The 26,702-nt window shown below is 45.6% G+C and overlaps 1 protein-coding gene across 7 annotated transcripts in view; it reads right to left on the bottom strand.

The window, feature by feature from the left end:
- Tanc1 (tetratricopeptide repeat, ankyrin repeat and coiled-coil containing 1) overlaps positions 1 to 26,702 on the bottom strand; it is a 223,472-nt gene that overhangs the window by 99,892 nt on the left and 96,878 nt on the right. For all 7 annotated transcript variants that reach the window (XM_036184559.1, XM_036184555.1, XM_036184557.1 and 4 more), the window contains exon 4: positions 16,711 to 16,905. In XM_036184559.1, the coding sequence (XP_036040452.1) occupies positions 16,711 to 16,905 (195 nt within the window). The remainder of the gene's footprint in view (positions 1 to 16,710; positions 16,906 to 26,702) is intronic.

The following is a 26,702-nucleotide window of genomic DNA, read 5'->3' as shown; positions in this document are numbered from 1 at the left end:
GTCTGACCCGGGGCAGAAGCTGGCCATCTCTGGTCAATAGCTGTATTTCCAAAAGCTAACAGACACTTTCATTCTTTACTATACTTGACCTTCAACATCCCGAACTACCTTCCTCCTCCAGGCCAGAGATCTGAACTTGGGTTCTGCATTCTGAGCTCCTCAAACTCTGCACAAACAGGACTCTGTGGACGATCCAAAGTCCCTGACCTGCTAAGTCAAATCAGTGCATATGGTAGTGAATTACACCAGCAATACACCAGGGTTCCAACAGAAGTAGTACTACTTAGAACTTCAGGACCAATCAGAGCCTTGGAGTTCTTAAAGAAAAAAAAAAAAAATGTAGGAGTACTGCTCCCCTTGGAAATACCACGGGCTGGAGAGATGGCTGAGGGGTTAAGATCACAGGCTGCTCTTCCAGAGGTCCTGAGTTCAATTCCCAGCAACCACATGGTGACTCACAACCATCTGTAATGAGACCTGGTGCCCTCTTCTGGCCTGCAGGCATACATGCAGGCAGAACACGTATACATCATAAATCAATAAATCTTTAAAAAAAAAAAAAAGATGGAAATACCACAAAAACTATATTTTTTGGGAGGGGGAGAACTGTAAAGGTACAAGGCACAATTTTAAAAAATCTCTTTTTCAAATCCGAATTCATCTAGAAAACCAAACTGGAGCCCTAGCATCTTTCCCAGATCCCTAAGCCCTGGACTGCTGGGCAGAGGCGGGGCAGCGCCTCAGTGATGGTTCATTGATATCCCAACCACAATGTCAACATCGTGTGCAACGATAACACGCCCCTGCCCCGAGCCACTCTCCAGAGTCTACCCCCTCCAATTCTCGCATGCAAATGCGTCGCTGTGACCCAGACTTTCTTTTTCCTAACATTTTCTCAGACCAACCTCCACATCACGGCATCCTCTTGGCCCTGCAGAATGAAGCTGCTGGACTTCAAAGGGATCACTGCGAGAGTCCCAACCAGTCTCCACTCCCAGTGGCCAGCGGAAAGCTGGCCTTGCTCTATCCACAAACTTCCTTCATCCCTCAGTATAAAAACAGTCAAAGGACGCTACTCACAAAAGCAACACAACGACAACAAAAATTAAATCCTTCCTGGCTCCATGACCCAGCTAGTCTCCTAAGTCAAATCCACCGTGGCCCCGACTCACATTTTCATGTGCCTCCTAACTAGGGGGGTGGAGGGGTGCTGCTCCATGGCCAGCTAGATGCCCCTTAGGAGGCAGGCCCCAGTTTGCCATGGACCTCATCTACTAAGAACCCCTTCCTACATCACACACACAGAGAACCATCCCTGCTCCCAACCAAGTTCTCCCTCTTTCCCACGAGGTCACAACACTCTACAGATACTCCCAGTCTCCCTCACTAACCTGGGTGTTCCCAAGAGTTTAGGGCCAAGTGTTTATCTCCCTCTGTCTCCCTCATCCCTCCCCCAGAGCCCACACGGCTAACATTCAGAAAACCCACATGAAACAAATGTTTACAAAAAGTCACCAAGTCACTGCGTGAAAGACAGACTCAAGTAACTCAGAGTGCCTCTGAGTCCATGCGGAAAAATAAACCCCACTGCCCGAGAGAGCGCCACCTCCAGCCCACAGTGTCCTCTTGTGATGAAAAGGGTCCTGGAGCTGGAGCTGAAAGGGACCTTTGGGGCATTCCATATTATTAAAAAAAAAAGACACAGTGACTAAGAATCTCCTGGGTGAAAGAAAAAACAATGGGCTGTCAACCACACAGATAATGAAAAGATTCAAAAACACAAGTAGAAGTGTGATTCTCCTAAGCAATCTGCTCGAAGTTTCTCCCTCACTTCAGAGCAAACTCACAGGACTGTTTTTCACCTTCTGTCTATCACAGAAAATCTAAGGGCCAACATGATTAACTCACCAAGGTGGCTTTGCAGCTTTCAGGAGACAAGAATCTGTTGTCCCTTCTTCCAAAGCAAATTGCTTAGTAAAACACCACAAAGTGTAAGAAAAGGAAATGGGGCTGGAGAGATGGCTCAGCAGTTAAGAGCACTTGCTAAGGTCCAAACACAGGGGTTCGGGTCCCCGTTTTTTAGTTCAGGGAAGTCTGTAACTCCAGCTCCAGGGTAGTCAATGCCCTCCGCTGGTCTCTTCAGGTATGTGCGCACACCCACACACACACATATACACACATTTTTTAAAATTAAATCATAGAAAAGAGTGTGCACTGTAAAACCCCAAACCCATAAGTATCTACCGGTCATCAGGACCTGGGTTGGTTTCACTGCTGTGGCCCACGCGTACCATGAGTGGGCAGACTCCTCTGGGGCTCGGGTGGCCTTCCAGGCACCCTTGCGGCAGCTTGTTGCTCATGAGATGCCTGCTGCCCTGTGCTGCCCACTGCTTCATCTTCATCCCTTTCAATAAAAGCCGCCACAGGAAGAAGAACTAACAGGAGTAAGGCTGGGACCAAGACATGCTGCAGGAAATGAAAACCACTCAGTATCTGGCCAGATCCTGTCTACAGAAGCTATGGGTGGGTCAACTCATTCCCAAAGCCGCAGCCAGAACGTTTAAGCACAAATCCACACTGAACAGGCCCATCAACACTACAAACCAACATCTGAACAGCAGCTCAGTTCTAGAAGTCCCTGCATCTCAATCGTATTGCCTTCTCTATCCTCCTGATTAGAGATACAAAATTCAGAAAATAGAAAGAACGGCCTATAAGAAGCTAACAGAGTGCCGGGCGGTGGTGGCGCACGCCTGTAATCCCAGCACTCGGGAGGCAGAGGCAGGCGGATCTCTGTGAGTTCAAGGCCAGCCTGGTCTACAGAGCTAGTCCAGGATAGGCTCCAAAGCTACAGAGAAACCTTGTCTCAAAAAACCAACCCCCCCCACAAAAAAAAAAAAACCAACAGAGACCAGAGGGAGCAAATGATGTGGACTCAGAAGTCAGAGTCAGTTTGATGTGACATCAGCAGCTTTTCTCCAGCATGTTCTAGGAGACAGTTCCTCATCAACAGCCTCTATAATTCTCCCAAAGATATCTCAGATTATTGATTATCATTTCTATACAAGAGACAAGTATCAAGAGAGGTCAGTCTAGTAAGTTGCAAAGACCGCACTACCAACAAGGACTCAGGACCCGAACCCCAGGTCTGTCCTTCTGGACAGGACAAAGCCTGGGTAGAATTTTTCTATTAAGACAGTAAGACAAAAGTGGGGACAATATACAAAATTCACGTTCACTTAATACAGACTATCCCTGCTCACATTTCACAGCTACCTTTATAAAAATCCATTTATCCCAAGGATCTTTTGCATGCACACATGAAAATGTTAATGTACTCATGAATGCATATTCATTCATGTTAGAATGTATACATTGAGCTCTAATAAAAACTGTATCACTGAAAAAATATAAACCGTACCAAAATGTCTTACTGAATTTTTACTAAAGAACTTAGGGTCCACAATCTTTCTGATTGACACAAAGGGGAGCTTCCCAGCATACAAGTGTTATTATATCTGGAGTCCCCAAGAAACATTGTGCTGCCCTAAATAGCAATATCCCTAGTACTTGCTGTATTGTCAAACAACCCCCTCCAAAACTATGGCAGAGTCATAACTAGGACACAATGACCTCATCTGCAGCCTACTGTACCTTCTCCATAAAGAAAAAGAGGGCACATGATCAACTATGGCAGTCTCATCTGCTGGCCCCACAGTCAGGCTCTGCCTCCACAAGCCCTGTATATGGCAGGATTCTGATGGACAAGCTATGTGTTTCTGGTATGATGGACAAGCTCTCTACTTCATCTGGTGTGCATCCAAATAAACACCGATCTGTTTCAATGACAGAAGAAATAACAGCTGCATCATATGTCCGTGAGTGGCTTCTATGAGCAGTGCAAGCCATGTTCAAATGGACACAAAGGCTTCCACTCAAGGACTGACCTGATCGCTCACTTGCATTACGGAACAACATCATGACTTTCTCCTGTGCACAGCTCCGAACCCCAGGCTACTGACATCTTGACTGCACTCCACTGCTTAGTGAGCAAATAGAGACCATTGCGGTGTATTCAGTTCCCTCTGTCTTCTTGCACACCCACCTCTCTTTTCCACTGAGAACATATGGGTAGTGTCATCATCTGCCAAGGCAGGACATCACTTGGCACTTTCTGCTTTACCTACATTTCCCTTTCGGCCAAGACCCTTGCCTTTGAAGGACTTGTCACCCCAATCACCAGTTCTGAAAGCTGGCTTCCTTCACTGGGCGAGTGCCCGTACACAGCATTTCACTCATGGCACGTGAGTCACATGCAAAGCAAGAGGAGATGGATGACCCCAGAGGCTGGAGGGAGAGTTGGAACTGGAACCCGCTGGGCCATGCTGCTTTCATGCCCTATTCACAGGGAACAAAGCCTTGCAGGAGGCCCAGTCCCACATCAAGACGACACAAGCTTGCCAGAAAACACAGATCGGAGGGTGGAATCCCACTGGAGGGCATCTGGCTGAGGATGAAGGCTCAGGAAGACCAATCCTGTGGGAGCGCAGTGGTGGCCACTGAGTCAAAGGAAGGAAGATGAAGATGATGATGGGTTCCCCGGGAAATTGCAATCACCATACCCTGCCCATCAGTCTCCATCTAAGTTAAATGTGGCTTGCCCTGTGGTACAGTCGGCTCAGGCTGCTATAATAAAAGCACCACACACTGAGCAGACTCAACTATTTGTTTTATATAGTTTGGAGAGCGGAAAGTCCAAGATGAAGGCACTAACTAGAAACTGTCTTCCCATGGTCTCCCCAAGCCAGCTTTAGTTTCTTTCTTTCCCTGGTCACATAGAGACACATAACAGTGCCATGGGGTCTCCGCTCTGGCAAGCCCATCTATCCTTAATACTCTCCTCCCCCCTAGAGCCTTCCTCCCCTGCCCCCCCCCCCCCCCAGCTGAGGACTGAACCCAGGGCCTTGTGCTTAAGCGCTCTACCACTGAGCTAAATCCCCAACCCCTTAGAGCCTAGTTCCTAATGGCAGGTCAGCAGGTGCTGGGGTCCACAGAGGTTTCCAGGTGAGATCTGAGCTTGCCTTACACGGCAGGGCTGCATAAGGTGATGGATTGAGCACAAGCACGGTCACCAGGTGATTGGCAGGGTCTGCACTTGGCTGTGCTGGAGGAGGTCTTTTGCTCCCGCCCCTTGGCGTTTCTATTAATAGCCCTTTGGCAGAGAAAGAAGGGGCTGGTGGATTTTGATCCAGGGCCCTCTCGAGGCTATCCTGTGTTTCTGTCTGTCTCTCTCTATATTTCTATTTAAATATTTCCCACTTCTCCCTGCTCAAGAGTAGCCTGGGGGTTAGAAGTGGGGGCAGAGGCCCTCCATAAACAGGGCTTAATATTTCAACATGGAAATGTAAGAAAACACACTCAGGATCACACCTGTAAGAAAGGCACCAGATCCCCATCTCCCTAATGAGGAAACACCCTGCCCTAGCACGCACACCATGCTGGGAGGACCCCTGTCTGGCCTGCCTGGGACTAGAGCAACTGGTGAGAGATTGCACAGTGAGGTCCTTCCCACCTCAGTTAGGGAGACAACTCTACCCAGACCAGGGCTGTGGGTGCACAAATTAATCCTCCCAGGCCTTTTCAAAGGCGACTCGTTTACCGGCACTTGGCACCCGTAATAGGAAGGCTGGCTTTTTGATCAAGGAAGTAGTGAGAAAAATCCAATTTCCCCGGAGAGGCATTTCCTAAATTCTGTATGCCGGCATCCGCACACAAAGAAAGGATGCCAGGAGCCACGGTGCCAACCACTCTAACTTAGCTGCCAGTCTCAGCGAGGCTTCCTGGGCTCAGTGCTCACTGTCCTGAACAATGAAGGTTATGGGGCTGGGTGTGTAGCTTGGAGGTACAGCACCTGCCTAGCACGTCTGACGTCGTGGCTCGCGCATTCAGCACAAAGAGAAAAGGAAAGAGGAAAACCTTGAGTGGGACTAGAGGATAGAATTTAGAGGCAGAGTGCTTGCCCGGTGTGCATAAAGCACTGGGTTCAACTGGGGTGGGGGACCAGAGAGGGTGGGGCATGAACATAGGCTGTGTCTCCAGTAAGCCCTGATGACCCTGCCATCAGGAAACAGGCTTTGGGAAGATAATTAAATATAGGTGGGCCTAGCCAGGCAGTGGTGGCCTGCGCCTTTGATCCCAGCACTCAGGAGACAGAGGCAGGCAGATCTGTATAAGTTCAAGACCAGCCTGTACTACAAAGTGAGTTCCAGGGCTACACAGAGAATCCCCGTCTCAAAATAACAACAACAACAACAACAACAACCCCCAAATACCAATAACATTAAAAATAGGTGGGCTTGTGAGGCTTGTTAATAGCCTATGAGAGTGTTATGTATCCTTATATGACAAAGGCAAGAGACTAGAGCTGGCTTTGCAACAGTGAGGAGATCATGGGAAGGCATGTTCTTCTCCACAGTCTATTTCTTAAAAAAAAAAAAAAAAAAAAAAAAAAAAAAAAAAAAAAAAAGAACCATCATTCTGTGTTACCTTCATTTCCCAATTCCTGGCCTTGTGCATCTTTGGCTACTTTGCCTTCAACACAGCCAACCATTCCTACCCCCTACCAACATTCACATTTCACAGCCAATCTGAGGATTCCAGCCAGAGCGCCAGCCCCTGTCTGTTCCTACCTCACACCAACACTCATTAATGTTAGAGATGGACGGAACAGCTTCGGCCGGCCTCTGAGAGTTCTGGGTTTTGCCGTGAACCAGCAATAATCAAAAAGATTCCCTCTGTCCCCACACCCCACCTGTTTTCTCTGAGGCAAAACATTCATTTCTGAGCATGGCTCTGGGCTTGTTCCAGCCGCCATCTGACACAGCCACAGGGTGCAGCTGACACTGCTCTAAGTGTGACTGGGTAAAACCTCCAGCTGTCATTAACTGTGGGCGGGCGGGCGGCAGGGAACAGGCAGCAAAACCTTGAAAAGCCCAAGAAAATCAGAGTGTAACCAGTGCTCGCCAACACAAGAGCCTGCCAACAGACACGCTTGCACACATTCCCCTGTGCTCACAGCTTACGAGCAGCCCGGCCTGAAGCAGGGGCTGGACCTTAACTATAAAGTGTGTGGTCTCCATAGATATGGCAAAAAGCTATGTTCAAAGCCTTATGGGTGCAAGGTACCACGACTTCTAAATTGCTTATGTGTCCACTAGTACATAAAATTTAGCTGGTAAATGCAGACTACCAAAATTCTCACGCCTGGGTCTCATCACCAGCATTAAGAAAGTGACTGGGTCCTGCTTTCGGGCCTCCTTGGGCTGGGGTGGACAAACCAGAACCAAAGACAAGACTCCTGTCCTCAAAGAGTCATGCATTCACTGCCGAGGCAGAGATGCAATACAAGGCTCGGAGCAAGGAAATCTGGTGTGTGGTGTCTGCTGCCTTCAGAGGCCACTCCTCCCACAGTGACAGGGAAGACTGAGGAGAAGCTTCACGGAGTGAGATCAAAGCTGTACCGCAAGTCAGCTCTGAGAAATTCTGACCTCGGGCATAAAAAAAGAGAATGAGCCAAGCGAGGCGAGGAGCATGGGCTGGTTTGATGAAGCAATGGTGGTCAACAAAGGCCAACCGAGGAGGAAAGAACGGTCTTTTCAATAAACAGTTCAGGGACAAGCAGTGCCCATGTCACTTCACACTACACACAGGCCAACCCCAAATGGACCACAGATCTAAATACCGGGACGTGAAACGATGGGACTCTTGGGAGAAAAACAGCATGATGCTGCGAGACTAGGTAATGGTCATCAAGACATGACATCTAAAGGCCAGAGGCAGATAAAAAGCTGGACAACAGAGAGCCTTTTCTGTTTGAAACAAACTACCATGATAGCAAAAAAGAAATCACAGAATGGAAGAACATTTGCACATAAAACAGCTGATAAATAATTTACATTCAGACTATTAAAAATGCAGTAAAATACAAGACACTCGTTTCTATGCACTAGGACAATGAACTAGGAAGAGGAACAGGGTTAGAGAGGCTGAAGGTATACCAGAAGTCTACTTAGACTCCACTGGTGGGAACATCAAGTGGAGCAGTCACTGTAGAAATTAAGTTAGCAAGAGAGTAAAGCATTCAACACAGAGCTACAGTTAAGACCCACTGGCGCTAAAACTACACATATAGGCAAGAACAAATAAAAGTATGTATGTACATCCAAATTAAAATATGAAAATGTAGCAGTGTGTTTTTATAATAGCCTAAAGTGGATACAACCAATTGCCCACAATGGATAAGCAAAGGTAAGATTTTACATGGCAACAAAACTGAATCATGTCAATCATACTACAAAGCATGTTCCAAAAACAGCAACAAAATCATTCACCAAAGACCACTCCTTGTTATGATGCTAATTGTATAGAGTGCCCACAATAGGTAATCTAGAGAGACAGAAAATGGAGTCACTGTTGCTTAGGGCTGGAAGTGGGGAGCAAAGGATGGGGAGGAATGTAGGATGATTAATAATGAATGTAAGTTTGTTTGAGTTTTCTTTTTTAGGTGAGATAAAAACGTTCTAAAATTAGACTTTAGCAATGGTTGCAATCATGTGAGAACATCTAAAAAATGCACTGGAAACTTTAAATAGCTGAATTATGTAATACACAATTATATTTCAATAAATCTGTTTTTAAAAAACACAACTGGGTAAATTACAATGGAAAACGTATCAATTTAACTTTAGAAAATTAGAAACTTCTGTGAGTCATAAAACACGATAGCCTAATTAAGTGGAAAATGGACCACAAAGGTTTTTTTTTCTTAAATAATATTCATGACTTGACAGCTTAAAACAAACAGTAGAACTGTGGCCATTCCTAAGAAACACGCTGACAAGACAGTTAGGAAGGACCGGCCACACCCTCAGGGTTAACCTTGCACCTGCCGCTCTCTGCTCACATTCCTTTAGCTGTCAGACAGGAACACTCTGTAGCTAACCCCTTACTTGTCCAACGGTAGGGAACCCCGGGAGTGTGTGAGTGACTGTTGTTTTGTGTACCACAGGAGAGAAGGATGGAACTGTCTGTGGTGGTGCATGGAGTTGGAGACCATCCTGGGCTCCACAGGAGAGCTCAAAAAAACAAACAATAGACAAAAGCCATAGTCTGTTTGGAGGGACACCTGACATCTAGTACATCCTCCTCTGTCTCTGTCTCTGTCTCTGTCTCTGTCTCTGTCTCTGTCTCTCTCTCTCTCACACACACACACACACACACACACACACACACACACTTTTTAAGGTCTCAGTATTGCCTGGACTGGCCTAAGCAATCCTCCTGCCTCAACCTCCTCAGTAGCTGAGACCACAGATGTGTGCCACCATGCCTGGCCACTTCAGATACTTCTGTGCATGGGTAATTCTTTGTCAACTCTTATCTCTAATAGTAGAAATTAATGATAATATATACATGCTTACTCTCGTTACCGAGGCCTTATGTGCAGTAATCACATACTCTTCATCAGTGGCTAGCAACCTGTTATGTATAAATTAGCATTAGTCTAGAGGCTAAAGAAATTAAACACAAACCACTCCTCACTTGCCTTAAAGCCCCAGCTCCAGCAAAAGGCTGGAGAGCTGGTATTGCTTTGGACACTCCTGGAGCAATTTCTGGGTGCACCCAATGACACGTGGGTAAGCTAGGACTCATGAACAGAAAAGTAAGTGGACTCAAGGCCCTCGAATTCAAAGTGGAACGAACACTGGCTCTGTGTATTTAGAGGAGAATGACCAAGAGCACGTGTGTCCCGGGCGGTAAGGGACAACTGTCTGCCTACTCCTTGGAGAAGGTTATCATACAACTTCCAGAAGCAAACAAAGGCTGTTCCAGTCACCAGTGTCCTTGTGGAAGGCTGGTCTTAGGCACTCAAAGGAAAGCAGGGGGTACAAGTAACTATCTCTACAGGGGAGGGACTGTGTGTTCCCTGCGCCTTATTCTCCACCCCAGAAGCAGCCTCACAGATGCAATGCACTACCCCCGGCCTGTGCTCTCCTCCATACATGAAACCAGAACATACACTCTCATTTATAGCTCTTGTGTCCACAGTTATCCAGGCAGAACTGTACCAGTGACAGATCAGTAACTTGAACAAATTCCAGGCATGTTCCATAATGACTGTGGGGTCTTTGCTTCCTTTTCTTCAAAGAATTCTGAGCCAGAAGCTGTTCTAAGAGCCCTCCCGACTCCAACAGTCTCAGAAGCCTCCACATCTCTACGAGCCTCTCCAAGCATCAAAGACAGCAAGCAGTTACAGATGCAACTGGACACCAGCTGAATGTTTTTCTAAACATGAACTTGATCTGATTCAGCCGTGATACTGCCCCCGACACTGTACAGAAAGGAAATGGAAATGTCTAAGAAGCCCAGACAGATGGGGAGTTGAAAAGAGGAGGGTCACAGAGAGACCCTCCACCTCTCTAAAGGTCTCAGCAGGCACAACTAGCCCTGACAGAATGCCTACAAGCAGCAACCAGTTAGATGTTTTCCTGAAGATGCTAACTTCAAAGACAGCTCTCAGGGAACTCTGAAGAGTAGCAAATCAATACTACTTTCTGGAAAGCAAGTAGCCAGTGTGCAGCAAGATCCTTCGCCAATGCAGGCCATTTCACTGAATCATTCCATTAGGGGAAGCCACTGTCCTTGAGGAGATAGCAGGTGTGCATACAATTTACCAGAAAAAAAAAAGTATCAGGAGTTCTGGAGATGGGCTATACATCAATATGAAAGACTTACTGTTAAACAATATGCTTATAGGCAGGGTCTTATGTAGCCCAGGGTGGCCTTTAATGTTTGTCTGACTCTGCTACCTCTACCTCATATGCACTGGGCTTACAGGCATGCACGGCTATTCTTGGCAAGATGGAAAATGATACATACTATGATACATATTACCCCACAGCCAAAAATTCACACCAGGAATTACCAGTGAAACCAGGAAACATTTTAGGTCATGCTACATGGTTTGCTTTGAATGCAATGCTTCTGCCTCGCGCTTGCATGTCCTGGAATTACAGGCATGGCCCACCATACATGGCTACCAGTTCTTTGAATGAAAAACAATATAAATATTTGAGTGAAAACTAGATTTGGAGTTATAGAATACTCCAACAGCTGACAATAAATATCACGTGCATAAAGAAAACTAGAAATACCTTACAATAAGATATAAAGCAGGAACAAAAGAACAGGGAAGAATTACATCATGTGAGTCTCAGGTTTACATGGGGCAGATCTGGGGGAGAGGATGGGAAGATGGATCATCCATGATGGTTTTGCTATGCAAGCGAGAGGACACGAGTTTGAGTCCCAGCACCCATACAGAAAAGCTATGCATGGCAGCATATGCCTGTGATCCTAATGCTGGGGAGGAGAGAAAGGAGAATCTTTGAGGTTGCTGATGGCCAAGCCTGTCTTAGACAGATGGAGAAGCTCTGGGTGAGAGAATCTGTCTCAAAACGTAACGTGGGAAAGTCAGGTATGGTGGAGTGCATCTTTAATCCCAGCAGTCAGGAGGCAGAAGCAGGTAGATGTCCAAAATTTAAGACCAATATGATGTACATAGAAAGTTCAAGGCCAGCCAGAAATACATAGTGAGATCCCGTCTCAAAAACAAAATAGGTAGGAAAGCAATCAGGGAAGATTCCCAATATTAACCTCTGACTTCTACATGCGCGCGTGCGCGCACACACACACACACAAAGTGCAGTGTACACACACACACACAAACACATACAGACTGAGACTTGGGGGGCCTTAGACCCATAGAATGCAGAACCCGGAGTGTTTCAGGTTTTAGAATATGGGAATACAGGTGCTGAGATATGGGGGGCCTGGGACCCACATGAAATTGATTTACACTCATGTCCATCCTCTAGGCTTACCCAGAAGGAAAGGCATGCAACACTTCACTTCTAGTGTGCCTGAATTTTGCCCATGACCAATCACATGAGGTTGGGTGTGATGTCATGGACATGCTCAAAATTGCAGCTATTGGGGCATTTCAGATTTTAGAGTTTCAAATTAAGGCTGTTCAACCTGTACTGCCACATGTCACCATTCTGTTGTTTCCATTACAGTGTTTAAAAGGCCACTTCTCATCCATGCCTAATCACAAGGGAACCAAAGTGATCTGGGGAAGAGCCTGCAGATAGGAAATAGCTAATGACATTACTAGGAAGAAGCCTCAGGACATAGTGTTTTCTCATCTCTGAAAGATGGGGAGTGGGGGAGGACACAGCATAGATACTGGAGAATTCCTAGTCCCATAAGGCTCACAACAACCACAGAAGTATCTTACTGGGAGTCAATCCTTGTTTGTGGTTATCATAAAATGGATCTTCCAGTTAGAAGAATATCAAAAAGTGAAACAATACCCAGAAAATGGGATGTTCTAGCAAGCAGTGGAATAAAATACAAATAAACAGAGGACAGTGGCAGAAGGGCGAATATGAATAAGTGAATACAAAGTGGGGGTTGCACATATAGCTCAATGGTAGAACACTTGCCTTGTATGAAAGAGTCCATGAGTTCAATCCTCAGTACTTGCAAAAATAAGTGATAAAAATGAATAACTCAACTATACAAAGTTTACATTAACACAAGGTTAAAGACATCTCCGTTTGTTTGTATGTTTGTGATAGAGTGTTGCACTGTAGCCTTGGCTGGCCTGGAACTTTATGGAGACCAAGCTGGCTCTGAATTTCTGTGTCAATCCTCCTGTCTCTGCCTTCCATGTGTGGCATGAGCCACCCAACCTGGCTTTAATGATATTATGTCTTGCCCACAGTACCCAGGATCTAGGTATTACCTACAGTATTAATCCACATTTTCATTAATGTAAGTTGTATTGTTCAAAGTGTCTAATTACAGGTAAGTTGACTCAGGATGAAATAAAAGTTCTAGTCTTTTAACAGTTTCTTCTTTGTTTTTTAAAGTATGTATTCCAGTAAGGACAAAGCATGGCCCTTTCCACAGAGGAAGTGGTCCAGTGTAGCCAATCCACAACCATTCCTCAGGGAATGGTGCCAGTCTGGGCCCCAGTGTTGGTCTCTGCTGTTGGCGGAGCTGGCAGTCAGCAGCAGCTGGAGCCAGGTAGGTTTAGTGAGTGGAAGTCCGTGTGATGGCCAGAGAAAGAAGCCAACTGTCCATAGAACAGTCATCTTATCTACTTGACTACTGAACATACTTCATCTTTGTCTCACTTTTCAACTGTTGTGACAAAACACTGTGACTAAGTCAACTAATAAAAGAAAATGTTTAAAATTTGGGACTCACAGTTGCGGAGGGTTAGAACCATAATGTCGGGGAGCATGGCAGCAGATGGGCACTGGAGAAGTAGCTGAAGCTCACAAACTTATCAACAAATAGGAAGCAGAGAGAGCAAATGAGGAATGGTGTGGGCTTTTGAAACCTCAAAACTCATCCTCAGTGACACACCTCCTCCAGCAAGGCCACACCTCCTAATCCTTCCCAAACAGTTCCACCCACTGACGACCAAGCATCCAAATCTGTGAGTCTACGGGGGCCATTCTCATTTAAACCACCACATTCCTTGAATGCCTCTCTTACCAATTTTACAATCATGCTCTTCCCAAGTTCTCCACCACCCAGCCATCACATTAGCTACAGCCCACAAATCAGTAAAGAATTGTGTTATCTGGCCATTCCTCCTTCCAAAGCAAAATGCACAACCGTGTGTACTGACTGCCTGAAGTCTGATGAGCATCAAGCAGTGAAGTGTTTCTACACAAGCAAGTAAAACAGTTTGGTGATGTAGGGGAGCTTCTGAGGGTTTTTTGTTTGTGGAGGTAAGATCTTGCTATGTGTAGCCAGGCTGGCCACAAACTCTTGATTCCAAGGTTTGATATCTTTTAAAAGCAACTTGATAAACATCACAAATCGTAACAAAAATCAGCAAGGTGATTTGAAAGCTGGGCCTGAACAAGTCAGGGGAGCACAGGCCACAGGGGAGAAAAGATGGGTATCTGAGGATGGAATGGCTCATTATCTTCCGAAAACTGCTGATGCACTGTACTTACTGTATCCTTAGTAGCAACAGTGGTAGTTTTAAAATAGATGGATATTTTTAAAGCCAGTGTATGTTTACTGCCATATGTCAACTTTTTTTAAAAAAGCAGGTAAGACATTAGCACTCAGGATATTTTTCCAATAATATTCTCTAAGTAGAAATGTGTGTTAGGATCTAGGAAAATATTACTTCATGTCTGGTGAGTTGCTGCCATTCTTAAGCAATCATCTCTGCCTTCAATTTTTTAAGGTAAAATCACGAAGATAATGATGCCACATCAGCACTGGGAGACACTAATTTGCTGCTACATGAACTTAGGCAGTGCACAAGAACAGTTCTGCTAGCATGGATCTGCTCAGCTAAACAAAAGCATCTAAAGTGGAAGGCATTTTCTGGAATCCATTAAAAGACTGAATATTCAGGAGTACAGCTACTTCCTTCTGTCCACAGGACCAACCAAAGAACTTAGAAATAAATTTCATTTTTATAATAGAAAAAAAACCTTAGGATGATTTTCTCAAAGCTAAAACTATCTGATATTGGCCCAGGAACATGAGACAAAGTGGTCAGGGTTTCTCTGTCCACATGAAGAGAATCCTCTTGACACTCTTCAGGACAATCACGCTGCCCAGGCTTGCCTGCCAATGCTACAGAAAGTCCCACCAAACTGACACTGATGTTGCCATCAGAAATAGAATGTCATATTCCCTAGAGTCTCAAAGGATCCCCAGCCCTGGGGCAAAAGCAATAGCAATTCATTGTCTGAGCAACTGCATGGTAGAGATGAACACGGTTCAGTATGTCGAGTCTCTGTACTAGTCAGTGATACTTGTGGAAGTGTTGGGAGGTGCACTTAATCCAGGAGTGGGTGGGTGCTGGACCACTGCAGTAGAATTTTTCAGCAAAGGAAAGATGAGGCTCAACTCTAAAAGTCGCACAGCCAAGTGGGGATGTAGAGCCAAGGTACAGGGTGAAGGTCGGAGGACAGAAAACTGCAAAGAGGAACATCAGGAAGAGGAGGGGATTCTGGCTGAAGTGAGCTTACAGGATGCTGGCTGAAGTTGGGCCAGGACCAATCAGATGTCACCTGGGGGGTGGTGGCAGAGGAGGAACCAGAGCAGAGCTGGGGGCGGGGATGGGGCTTCCTTGTTAAACTGACAGAACAGGTTTCTTGGCTGAATCTGGATTTTACAAGGTGGCCAGCCCACATAGGCCTGCGAGAAGCAAGGTTCATGAGTCTGAAATCTGGCAAAGCAAAATGTTTCTGTTGATAAACTCACTAACCCAGGGGGAAAAGAAGTTAACATAGCTGAGTTAAAAAGATGTTCACGATTCGTAAGAACGGTCATTCCAACCTGGGTGACCTAGCAAGAGAGGCCCTGTGGGAAACACGATTTGAAGGAAGAAAAGACATCTGACACACAGATACAGCAGTGCAGCAAGCAAAGGACATTCCAGGAATTTCCCTAAATACTGATAAACAGGTCAAATTCCTTGGCACAGGAAATCACTTCATACCAAAAAAAAAAAAAAAAAAGAAAAAGAAAGAAAGAAAAAAAATTCCCAAGTTCCAGCTAATGACTGAATTGTAAACAATGATGTCCAAAATAAGAAAGTTCTGGAACAATGAGAGATTCTGGACACTCACCAAATTCACACCACCATTCCTAACATAATCCCTCAGGGTTTTCCCTCTTAATTTTACCATACATAAATCTCAAACACCCACTAAATGACTCAGAAAAAATGCATATGCCATTTCAAGTAACACAAATATTTAGGAAACCAGAAACTAATTAATTTCATAGCCCCAGAGCACAATCTAGATGAACTCTGAATATGTTCCCATGTAATTGAGAAGAATTTTTATTGGCACATGATCAATGGGAACCCAAATTATCCTGCCTTTTCTAAGCAAATATTCAGCCAATTGAAAAGACTATCAAAGAACTGTGAGGACCCCAGGGATGAGCACAGGAAGGGCTTTCCTCACATCTGAATCCCAGTCTCTCATGGCCAACTACTACTTGTTTTTCTTCTTAGTATCAGCAGGGGTATGAAGTCGGTAAGGATGGAAGGAGTCAAGAGGCCTTAGACAAACAGCCCCTGAGCCCATGGCCCCTGCCCTGTTACAGTCTGACTGTTCACCAGAAATTAAACTTCATAGCTGCTCCAATGTTGGATGATGTCAGCAGGCAACCAGATTCAATACACAGGGCTCGGTAGTCATGGACAGACTGTTGTCCGTGACACCTGCCTACATCCATAATTTTAGGGGCATCTTGTAAGAGACAGTGTTCCTCCACTCACCAGGAAGAAACTGACGAAGCCAATGGTGAACGTGAATTCTTGTATCAAGATCTCGAATCTGTATGAAAGTCTATCCTGGGCAGGTTTGTCATTATATATGGAGGTGGAACTATACAGAAAGGTAGACAGAAATACCCAACAATTCTGGTCTGAGGGCTCCTGAACTCACACGTGCATCCATCCATCCACACACACACACACAGAAATCTGGCTCTCCCAGATTTCTTACAGGTACTCACTCATCATACTTTTAATGTGTATATCAAAGAGCCAATCTAGCTTACGTAGATACTGGGAATTTTTTTCTTTACCTGGGGATTTTTTGTTCGACCTTGACTGTGTCAGGTGAGACTGTCGAGGCAGCAAGGGTGATGAAGGAAGAGACATTGAAACCCCTTTGGCCAAGCTCACACGATAGGTGTCTTCTGCTGTAGGAAGACCACTCACAGGAGAGTCACCGCTGTGACCAGAGGACAAGGCAGGCGTCTCGGAACCAAAGTCACCACCTGGAGTAGAGAGATGACATCTAGGTTACACCATCCACAACAAGTTGATGAAAGTTTGATTCCCAAGAGCTACGTCCTTAGGATATAATTCCCATATACTATAATATTGAATTTCTTTTAAATGATTTCCCTTATCGCTCTTAAAATCCATAGCCTACTGGGGAAACTCAAGCTTTACCACTGAAGCATCAATGAACTCGGCCAGGAGGCGCTTCTGTTCCACTCAACTACTACAGAAAGTCACGGGCCACAAGACACTCTGATTTCAGCTGCAGTTACAATTGGAGGTCACTGCACTTTTGTGGGTATCAGTGGAACAGATTCCAAAGCCGGGAGCTCTCCAGACTTCGAGTCCGCAGTCTGCTTCCTCTACTATGTGGCTGCCAATGGAACCCAAACTGCTTCCTCGGTGCTCCCTGGAACCACTTCTCTATTCCGATCCCATCTACTCTACCATTTTGAAGCCCAGCCAACCCTAAACCATCACAGGTCCCCTTAGGAGCAAGCCCCCAAATGAGCCTGCGAACAAACTAGCACACCACCATGAAATAGAACTTCCTAGAGGAAGCAAATCCTCCCAAAACATAGAGGATGCAATTACAAGGATACAAAGTGTATGAGGAATACGGATCTTGGCAAGAACGAGCCTCTTACAGAAAGAGGAACCGCGGCCAGTCTACACGTCCTCAGATGATACATTCTGCTGCTACCCTCCCCAACGCCGCCCCCGCCTCCAGTCCCAGTCACATTCCCTCAGTATAGACCAAGAAGCAAGTGAGGACTGCAAGGAAACTTGAGTCATCACCCCATAGATCACAAACCATCTTCAAAGTTCTAAATTATAGACAGCAGAATGAAGGGGAGACACACAAGTTTTCCATAAGCAAAACCAGTCTGTCTGGCAAACGCTCTCCAAAGAGTCCTTGTCATGACCTCCTGGCTAAAAAAGAGAAAGCAAGTTCCACATTTGTAGAGGGGAGAGAAAGAAAGAAAGAAATGAAAACTGTGACTTGTGTAGCCAGGCAGACACTCTTTTTTCCAGATCTTTGTGCATAAGGCCCAAAAGGGGTGTGACCCCAACCCATCATGGCCCATGTTGCATTGCTGTAGTTGTTTTCCACATGAGGAGCCGTGGGGAAGGAGTGTTAACCCCGCCACAGAGTGCAGGGACCTGCTGAAGGCGCACTTCCACAAGCTCCTCAATAGCAATAGAGCTGTCAACGGAAAAGCCGTGGGCACTGGCCGAGTCGGGAGGGTCTCTTCAGTCTCACCTGCACCGAGTACACTTGGAGCATTTCACTAAACTTGGGAAACTATGATGATTTATCACTCTGCCCAAGTGATTCACATTTAAAGAAGAGGAAAGGCACAATGACTAGACAGCCCTCACCGGAATTACCAAACCACTCAAGGCAGGTACCACGGCATTCTACCCCTAAGGGAGGAGGGTAAACACGGGTTAGTAGAGGCCCTTTATACTGTCCGCATGAACAGTATACTGTCCCTGCCGGCTTAGCATGATTTCATAAACATCCATGCTACATATCTCCCAGAGTAACAATGTTACATACATACCAGAGAAGCAGCCTGGGTTCTTGAAGATACTACCTCTTGAGATCATTAGCCAGTGCATGAGGGACCCAGACTTCCATCTCTGTGGCTGCCAATGAAAGGCAAAGCCAGGGCTACAACCAGAACACTACCTCCCAACAGGGCTCTGGATGCTTAGAGAGGGATGCGGGACAGCAGAAGGACAATTACTTTCTCTGTCTCCTAACTAGTTCCATGACCAGTCCCCACTACCATTTACCCCACTACCATTTTGTAAGCAGGTACAGTGCCTACAAGAACACTCGGTAGACCTGATCTGCAGGTGCCCAGGAGACAGACAAGAACATATAAGAAGTTGAGGTTATACACCCTCAGTGACAGAGGACATGGGACACCAGTCAATGTTGATTTTCCATGTGTTCGAAGATGGAAATATGGCAACATGGGTACCCGTGGATTACCCAAGTCCCAGACTTGGGCTGTAAATAGCAGTGAGCTGGCCTGATAAGCCATAAGTAATAGTCTCCCTACCCACTTGGAAAGATTTCTAACTTCCACATGAAAACACCGACTTCCAGTCCCTTAATTTCGGTGAGAACACAAAGAAATGGAGAGAGACATACACCATCATCAGAAACGTTAAAAGTTGAGCTTGTTCCTGAGAAAAGGTTTATCTCGGACACTTGGAATTTTCTGACACAGAACAAGAGAAATTAGGGGCTGGAGGGCAGAAGATTTAAGGCATTTCCTAATCACAAAGTCTGCCCATAAACTTTGTTTGTATCACACAAAGCAAATATTTTCATTAACTGCAAGCCTGTGAGAAACAGCTTCCAAAGCATGCCGCAGCCACGAGGACCCTCAGCCTTGGGAACAGCTGGGCTCCAGCCCTTTGATTTTATGTAGACTGCAATAAAAATGGGACTCAGAGATGGGGCTTGGAGGAGAGGGACTGCTATTTCAACTTGACTTTGCCATCTCCTGACAGTATCTGTCCCAAACACGCTGTTGTGTTTGGTTTTTCAGAAACAATTACACTCCCAGCTTCCTTTTACTAGGAAGGCACAAAGCAGGGAGAGAACAGCTTTATGGGTAAGCAGGAGGCACAGGGCGCCAAGTGGGAGATCCTGCAGCTCAGAAGCTGGGCAGCATCCCTACAGCTTTACTTTAACAGTACAGGGCAGCGGGTTAAGGTCAAAGAAAGCCTAGAACATCCTATGACACCAGAGGCCCAAAGCAGAACTCTGGTGGGGCACACATAAATGATGGGCATGCTCCAAGCAACCAGCCGTCAGCAATCCCGTGTTGTGGGATATCTGTACACTGTGTGAAGATACATTACTGTGGTTGGTTTAATAAAGAGCTGAACAGCCAATAGCTAGGAAGGAAGTATAGATAGGACTTCCGGACAGAGAGAGGAAGAAGGAGGGGATAACCAAGGTACAGAGGAGATACCATGGACACATGGAGGGAGTCAGACATACAGAATGAAAAAAAGGTAAAAACCCACATGGTAAAATGTAGATTGATAAAAGCAGGTTGATTTAAGTTATGAGAGCTAGTGGGACAAGCCTAAGCTAAGGCTGAGCTTTCATAATTAATAAGAAGTCTCCATGTCATTATTGGCAGACTGGTGGTCCCAACAAAAAAGCTTGCTATAGCTGGGTGGCAGTGGCACACACCTTTAATCCCAGCACTTGGGGGGGGGGTAGAACCAGGCAGAGCTCTGTGAGTTCGAGGCCAGTCTGGTCTACAGAGCGAGATCCAGGACAGGCACCAAAACTACACAGAGGAACCCTATTTCAAACCTCCCTCCACCCTCCAAAAAAAGCTTGCTATAACCCTGGTTGATTCAACATCCCTCAGCAGATGCTTAAAGAGGTTTAAGAAGAATTAAAGATGTTCACTATAACAACCAGCATGACTGGGACATTTCATCGGTCCTTGAGCAGATGTTGTTTTAGCTACAACCTACTTTATTCCTCACTTCAAGTAAGTCATAGGAAGCACACATCAATCATCCTTCCTGTTGCTACATACAGCAGAAAGGCCCAGGCTGGGCAGGACAAATGCATCCTCTCCAGGGTGTGCAAGCCATGTTATCAATGACCAGGACTTGCCAGGCTCCTCTCCCAACACTGGCAGGTGCTTCCCATGGAATATCTCAACACCACAGAGCATCACCCCAGCTCGAGGTCACCTCTGAGAACCCCTGATCCAATCACACCTCTCACAGACAGGAAACCGGAACAGCATTAACTGGGAGGAACAGAGGGAGTAGCTGGAGCCTTCTCCCAACTAGCCAGCTCAGATTCTAACACACTACTCCATTTGTTTAAGAATGCTAGGGAAAATGAGAACCCCCAAAAAAACACATTCTAAATGAGCTAAATACGTAAGGGGCAATCACACTTTTTCCTGTAAGGACCTAATAGTATCTTAGGCTCTATACGTTATATACAGTCTCTGATATATTCTCTCTCTCTCTCTCTCTCTCTCTCTCTCTCTCTCTCTCTCTCTCTCTCACACACACACACACACACACACACACACACACACACAGATACAGATACAGACATGCACACACCTCTTTTCCTATACCAAAATCACTGATTTCCTGAAGTCTAAAAATAAAAGATTAGGAAGTGCATAGGGATGAATGGTCATTTATAAGGTCTTCTGTGTTTCTAATAAATCAAAATTAAAATATGCACATAGGAGAAGTATCAGAGTGAAAGCTGTATGGGCAAAGATAATGGACTCACCAAAGAGAATAAAGACATCTAACAAAGCATTGTAAATTAGCTGAAATGGCTTTTGATAACGGTTCTTTATTTTAACTTGCTCTCCCTACTCGTAAAGGCTTTGAAGGAGGATTTCAATTCACAATGGAAGGAAAACTGAACCTAGGAGATGAATGTTAAAGGTGGCCATGCAGAATGCTGGAGTCAACACTGTCGACTGGAGAACAAAGAGTGTAGGATTAGAGACGGCTTTAAAACACCAGGGCAGGGAAGGCAGGCAGATGAGAGCAAGGCCCAGCTGAGAAAGAGTAGCCCTGAGAAAGACAAGGGGAGCTCAGACATTCAGGGAAAAAGGTCTACCGAGGCAGGAAATAAGATTTCCATTTATCATGCACTAAAGTGGCTGGCTGGGAATGGCGGGGGCTGGAAGCTTCATATAGAAAGAGAAAGATGTTCTGTTTACCCAGCTCCCGCAAATGGGACTGAGGTGATACATTTAACTGGGGCATTAAATGTATTACAGCATCTTCTGCGGTTCCCGCCTGAGTGCACTGTTTTCTAAAGGCATTTTCCATCATAAAGTTTTACAATCACGTAACTCATATATTTACAGAAACGCAGCAAGTTGGAAAAAATTTCCTCCGCAGTGTCATTTTTGAACCTTGCAGAAGGCTCTCTCTGCCATGGGAAGTACTTTAAAGCATCTTGTGTCTTATGTGACCTCCTGGCATCGAGTCAGCGCTACTGGTCACTCAGTGCACCTTTTCAAAAGGACAGGAGAAAGGAATCCATGTCAACTGTTTTCCAAAACACATTCACAATCATGAGTAACTCGAGAACAGCACTGCAGTACCACCAAAGAAACAAGAAACCAGCTAACCCCCCGGGGTCCGAAAAGTACCAGTTAACGACACAAGTGGATCGTTTTGTCTTCAGACATTGCACAGATGCCTTCTAAACAGAGGTCAGCAAGTGTCCTCACACCGCATGCTACAGAGCCCCACGCACAAAGACACCTTATCCTGAAACACACAAGTATACAGACTGGCATTTCCCCCCTAACTGTCCACGTTTTTTCTTTGAAGTATGTCACCATGCAAGAACTACTGTGCTTTAAAAATACATGACCTCAGAAAAACCTCCATTCCCGCACCCTACGGAAGAGTAATTTAAAGCGAACGCTTTCAGGAGTGTGAGCAGGTGCCCAGACAGAGCACCAAGTACACGCTATCTCCCCACTTCATCTTCACAACCTCCCTTCCACGCAGTCACCATTCTTACTGCCCTTCCCAGATGAGGAAACTGAGGAACAGAAAGGACTAAGTAACACGCCCTAGGGCACCAGCCAATGTCACAAGTGAGCTTGAACTCGGGCAGTCAAACGTGGACCCCATCTTCCCAGAGCCATTCCTTTCAGAAGGCTGCCAAGATACGCTTTCAATATTACATCATTCTGTGTACTTAATAGGGACAACCAAGAATAGTCTATGTAGGTCTACGCGCAGTCCCAGGCCACCATGAAGAAGCCTGTTCCATCATCTCTTTTCCAGTTTCGTGCCGGCTGCTTTAATTAGTTCCAAGCACTCCTGAACATTCCGCTGGGGAGGTGCCCAAGCCTCCTGATCATCCCTTTCTTTCAGTCACACCTTACACCCAAACCAAGTGCATCTGAAGCATAGGTATTTAGTCATCGAGCACTGAAATAGTTTTATGTTCATTGACTCTTGCAGCATATAGACCTGCAGCTCCTGCAGCATTCAAATGGCAGGCCCAGTCCCCCACGTCCCCACCTGGCCCAGAGGAAGACTAAAGAACTGGGTCAGCTGCACCTGACAGCAGCCTGGAAAGGTCTGTGGGGTGCATGCAAAATTCCTTAGTGTACATGTCCTCAGCAGCACATAGATGTTTACTGACCTGGTGGACCTCACCACCTCTTGGGTTTGGAAGCTTTCAAGGCCTTTGTGTTCCTACATCTGATTAGGGCGCAGCCCCAACTCCTCTGTCTGGGGAGCAGGCCTAAAAGCTGTCTGGGAAGCTGTTTTAACTACTGCGGCTCAAGCCATGGGCTTTAAAACTCTCCCAGAGAGGGTCATGCAATACTGCTGCTGGAACAAGAAGCGGGTCAGGATCTAAATGCTGGTGTAAGGAAGTCAGGAGTCAAGGCCAACATGGGCTCAAAAAAAAAAAAAAAAAGACAAGCGGGAGAGAAAGGGAAGGAAGAAACTTTAGGAAATGATCACATACAAAAAGTTTTCTGCTGGGCAGTGGTGGCACACGCCTTTAATCCCAGCACTCAGGAGGCAGAGCCAGGTGGATCTCTGTGAGTTCGAGGCCAGCCTGGTCTACCGAGCGAGGTCCAGGACAGGAGCAAAGCTACACAGAAAAACCCTGTCTTGAAAAACCAAAAACCAAAAAAAAAAAAAAAAAAAAAAAAACAAAACAAAAAGTTTCCTGTATTTAGAAATGATTCATGGGAGTGTCTGTATATATATTTGTATATGTTATGTAATATGTATATATAGCTATGTGTGTGATATACATGTAAACACACCTACTGTTTGTGAATGGAGGGTCTCTAGAAGGACATATGGATTCTGTAGTCATGCCTGCATCTGGAAATGGGAAGTAAGCAACTGGAAGCATGGGCAGAGGTTAATCCTTGTATATGGCTGACACTCTCTGTGTGCATGCCTGATGTAAATATTTACATTTACACTCCCAAGGAGAGAGCCCTGTGTATAACTGAAGGTCTTTGGGTTAAACTGGCCACCTGTGATAATCTAACTTTGCAAGTGAATGAAATGAAGGTCCAGGCCACACAGTATGTGCTCAAGGACACGTGCACGGTGATTATCACCCAGAGGTGACCTTGATGGCTATTGGCAGGTGGACAGGAGACAAGGAAGATTAGCAGAATGCCACCATGAATGGCAAGTGTTTCTTCTCTCTGAACCTGCACTGGCTCTGTGCCAGCTCCAGGTCATCTTTGCTGTCATTGGCAGGGGGACAGCCAGTTGATGGAGTGGGCTGAGGTGGGATGCAGGTGGGTAAAGCATGAAACCTTGTGTGTGTGTAAAACTTCACCAGGCAGAAAGTTAGACAAAGCCTCTGGAGAACCCCAGTAAAATATCTGTAAACTAAGAGGCAAAAACTTACATGTGCAGCCCCAAATAAGAGACAGCTAGAAAGACAAGAGAGCCCAGAATTTTAAGAGGACAATGGAGCATACTTCCTTGTTGCAACAACAATAACTTAACCACACTCCAGCAGCTGAGACTGTTCCACCCCAAGCCTCTCAGCACAAACACTTCATGATTGAAAAGGTTCCCCACTACACAACAGGCCTCCCCTAAAATCATCGGTGGTGAGGAGCTGATAAAGCACACAGTTTACCAATGAAAGGACAGTGGACATCTTGAAGACCTGGAAAAGAAAACTGAGGAGACCACCCACGGACAGCTGGGCACCCTGGTGGACTACGGAATGGCTGGCCTACACCTTTCACGTGGCTTGCTTTCTGACCATGTAACCTGCAGCACAGATTAGAATCCACCAATACTTCATACTAATCACAGAGAAAGACCAAAGGCCCGGGACAGAAAACGTTTAATGACATGAGAAAAGATTACAGATACAGAAAACAAAAGCTGTTTCTCAGAAGAAACCTGGACACGACCAAGTCATCAGAACAAACCCTGTTCTGTCAGGAGGAAGGCAGACAAAGGGGACCATCAGGCCCTATGCTGCTCCCCTGGGGGAAGACCCAGGCCTAGAGTCATCTGGTAAAAGCTTTGTATTGAAAACTTAAGAAAAGACTATCATAGAACAAGGTATGTGTTTTTAAATGTGCATAAAAAAGAGGATGCTGCAAAGAACCAGAGCCCAGCCACGCCTGGCCACTGAGCTGACCTAGAGCACTGTCCAGCAAGGTATCATAAAGGGGTGGGTCCAACAAGCAGTTAACTTCTTCCATTCCATACCTAACGGCCACCAATCAGAGTGTGGGGCAGGGTCATGCATGTTCTCTCCAGACACAAGCTAGTCCATGCCAACTGCTGTGTTTCTAGTTAGCCATCTCTGATGTTTCTTGGCTTGAAGACTCCTTATTCCAACCCCTGCCTTCATCGATCAGGTGTTCTCTCTCTATCTTAGCCTGCTTGAGATAGGGTCTGATTACATAGTTCAGGCTGGCCTAGAACTCACTATAGAGCTCAGGCTTGCCTCAACCTCCCAAGTCCTGAGATTACAGGCATGAACATCACGTTCAACATTATTGCGATCTCTCTTACCAACCCCGGGCATCTAAAATTAGGACCAACCTACCTAATCCTATCAAGACCTTTATTTAAATTGATCACATCTGTAAACACTTTATTTTCAAACTAGGTCATTAAAGGTTGGGGCTTCAACAAATCCTTTCAGGAAATACAATCCAATCCACAACACTTTGCTCCCTCCAACATCAAAAGCCAGAAGTCAAAACAATAGATACATTGAGGGGGAGGGGCTAGGAAGATCAAGTCTCATAAAGCGGAAGCAAGTTTTCAATTGTATGTCCTATCAATCAAAAGCATTCTGGGATGCTCACAGACTCAAAATGCACAATACATTTATTATGTTGGAAACAAAACAAAAACATTACTTACGAGAACCATCCAAATTAACTACAGTGGAGTTGCTACAGTTTTAAAAAGTATGTGTTATATACCGCCTTCCAGAACTTCAGTCAGCTGTCCCTTCCCACTCCCTTCTCTTTCAGGAAGTGTGGTTTTGAACCACATACTTCACCCCACAATGAAAAAGAAGCCCCTACCTTTTCTGGGGGGCCTCCTAAACTAACAATGGTAGCTGTCCTGCCAGAACCTGCTAGCATTTCACATGATCGGGACAACGGGTAAAGAATGCCTCCTTTGCCCCAGCAACAGCTCTAAACAAGCAGAGTGGTTTTGGTGCCAAGGAACAAGTTACAAGAAAGAAACAGAAACAGTTTGCCATATGATCAGCATTTTTAAAACCACATGGAATAAACATCTAGGCCAGCGTATGTAACATCTTGTATGTTGTAAGTCAATAATAGTAAAAGGGGACACACAACCAAAGCCTCCATCCGAAAGAGCACAGAACCACGGTGACGGTGGTTGTTCTTCAGGCTTAGAAGCATGGATGGGCTGTTTTCAGTTCGGCATGTATTCTGACAATGTTTAGGACATGAATATTTTAAAGTATACTTGACTGTCTGGCACACAGAAACAGAAATCTGTACCCATCTCTTTTTACTTCCTGGGGTTGCCCAGTAAAGCCATCCCACTGGATATTTACCAAGAAGCCCACTTTCCCTCTATCGAGAAGCTTCTAATCATAACCACTATGGGCTTCAATCCACAGGTTTAGACTTGAGCTAACACACCCAACCCAGACATGGAGGGCTTACCTGTCGTAAGCATGGTGCTTACCTCTTACCCACTTAGCGATTCTTACTTAGTGATGTGTTACCAAACTGAT

This window comes from Onychomys torridus, chromosome 4 (assembly GCF_903995425.1).
Source record: "Onychomys torridus chromosome 4, mOncTor1.1, whole genome shotgun sequence".
Lineage (NCBI taxonomy): Eukaryota > Metazoa > Chordata > Mammalia > Rodentia > Cricetidae > Onychomys > Onychomys torridus.
The sequence above is the reverse complement of the archived record's forward strand: the minus strand, read 5'-3'. Positions and strand labels throughout refer to the sequence as shown.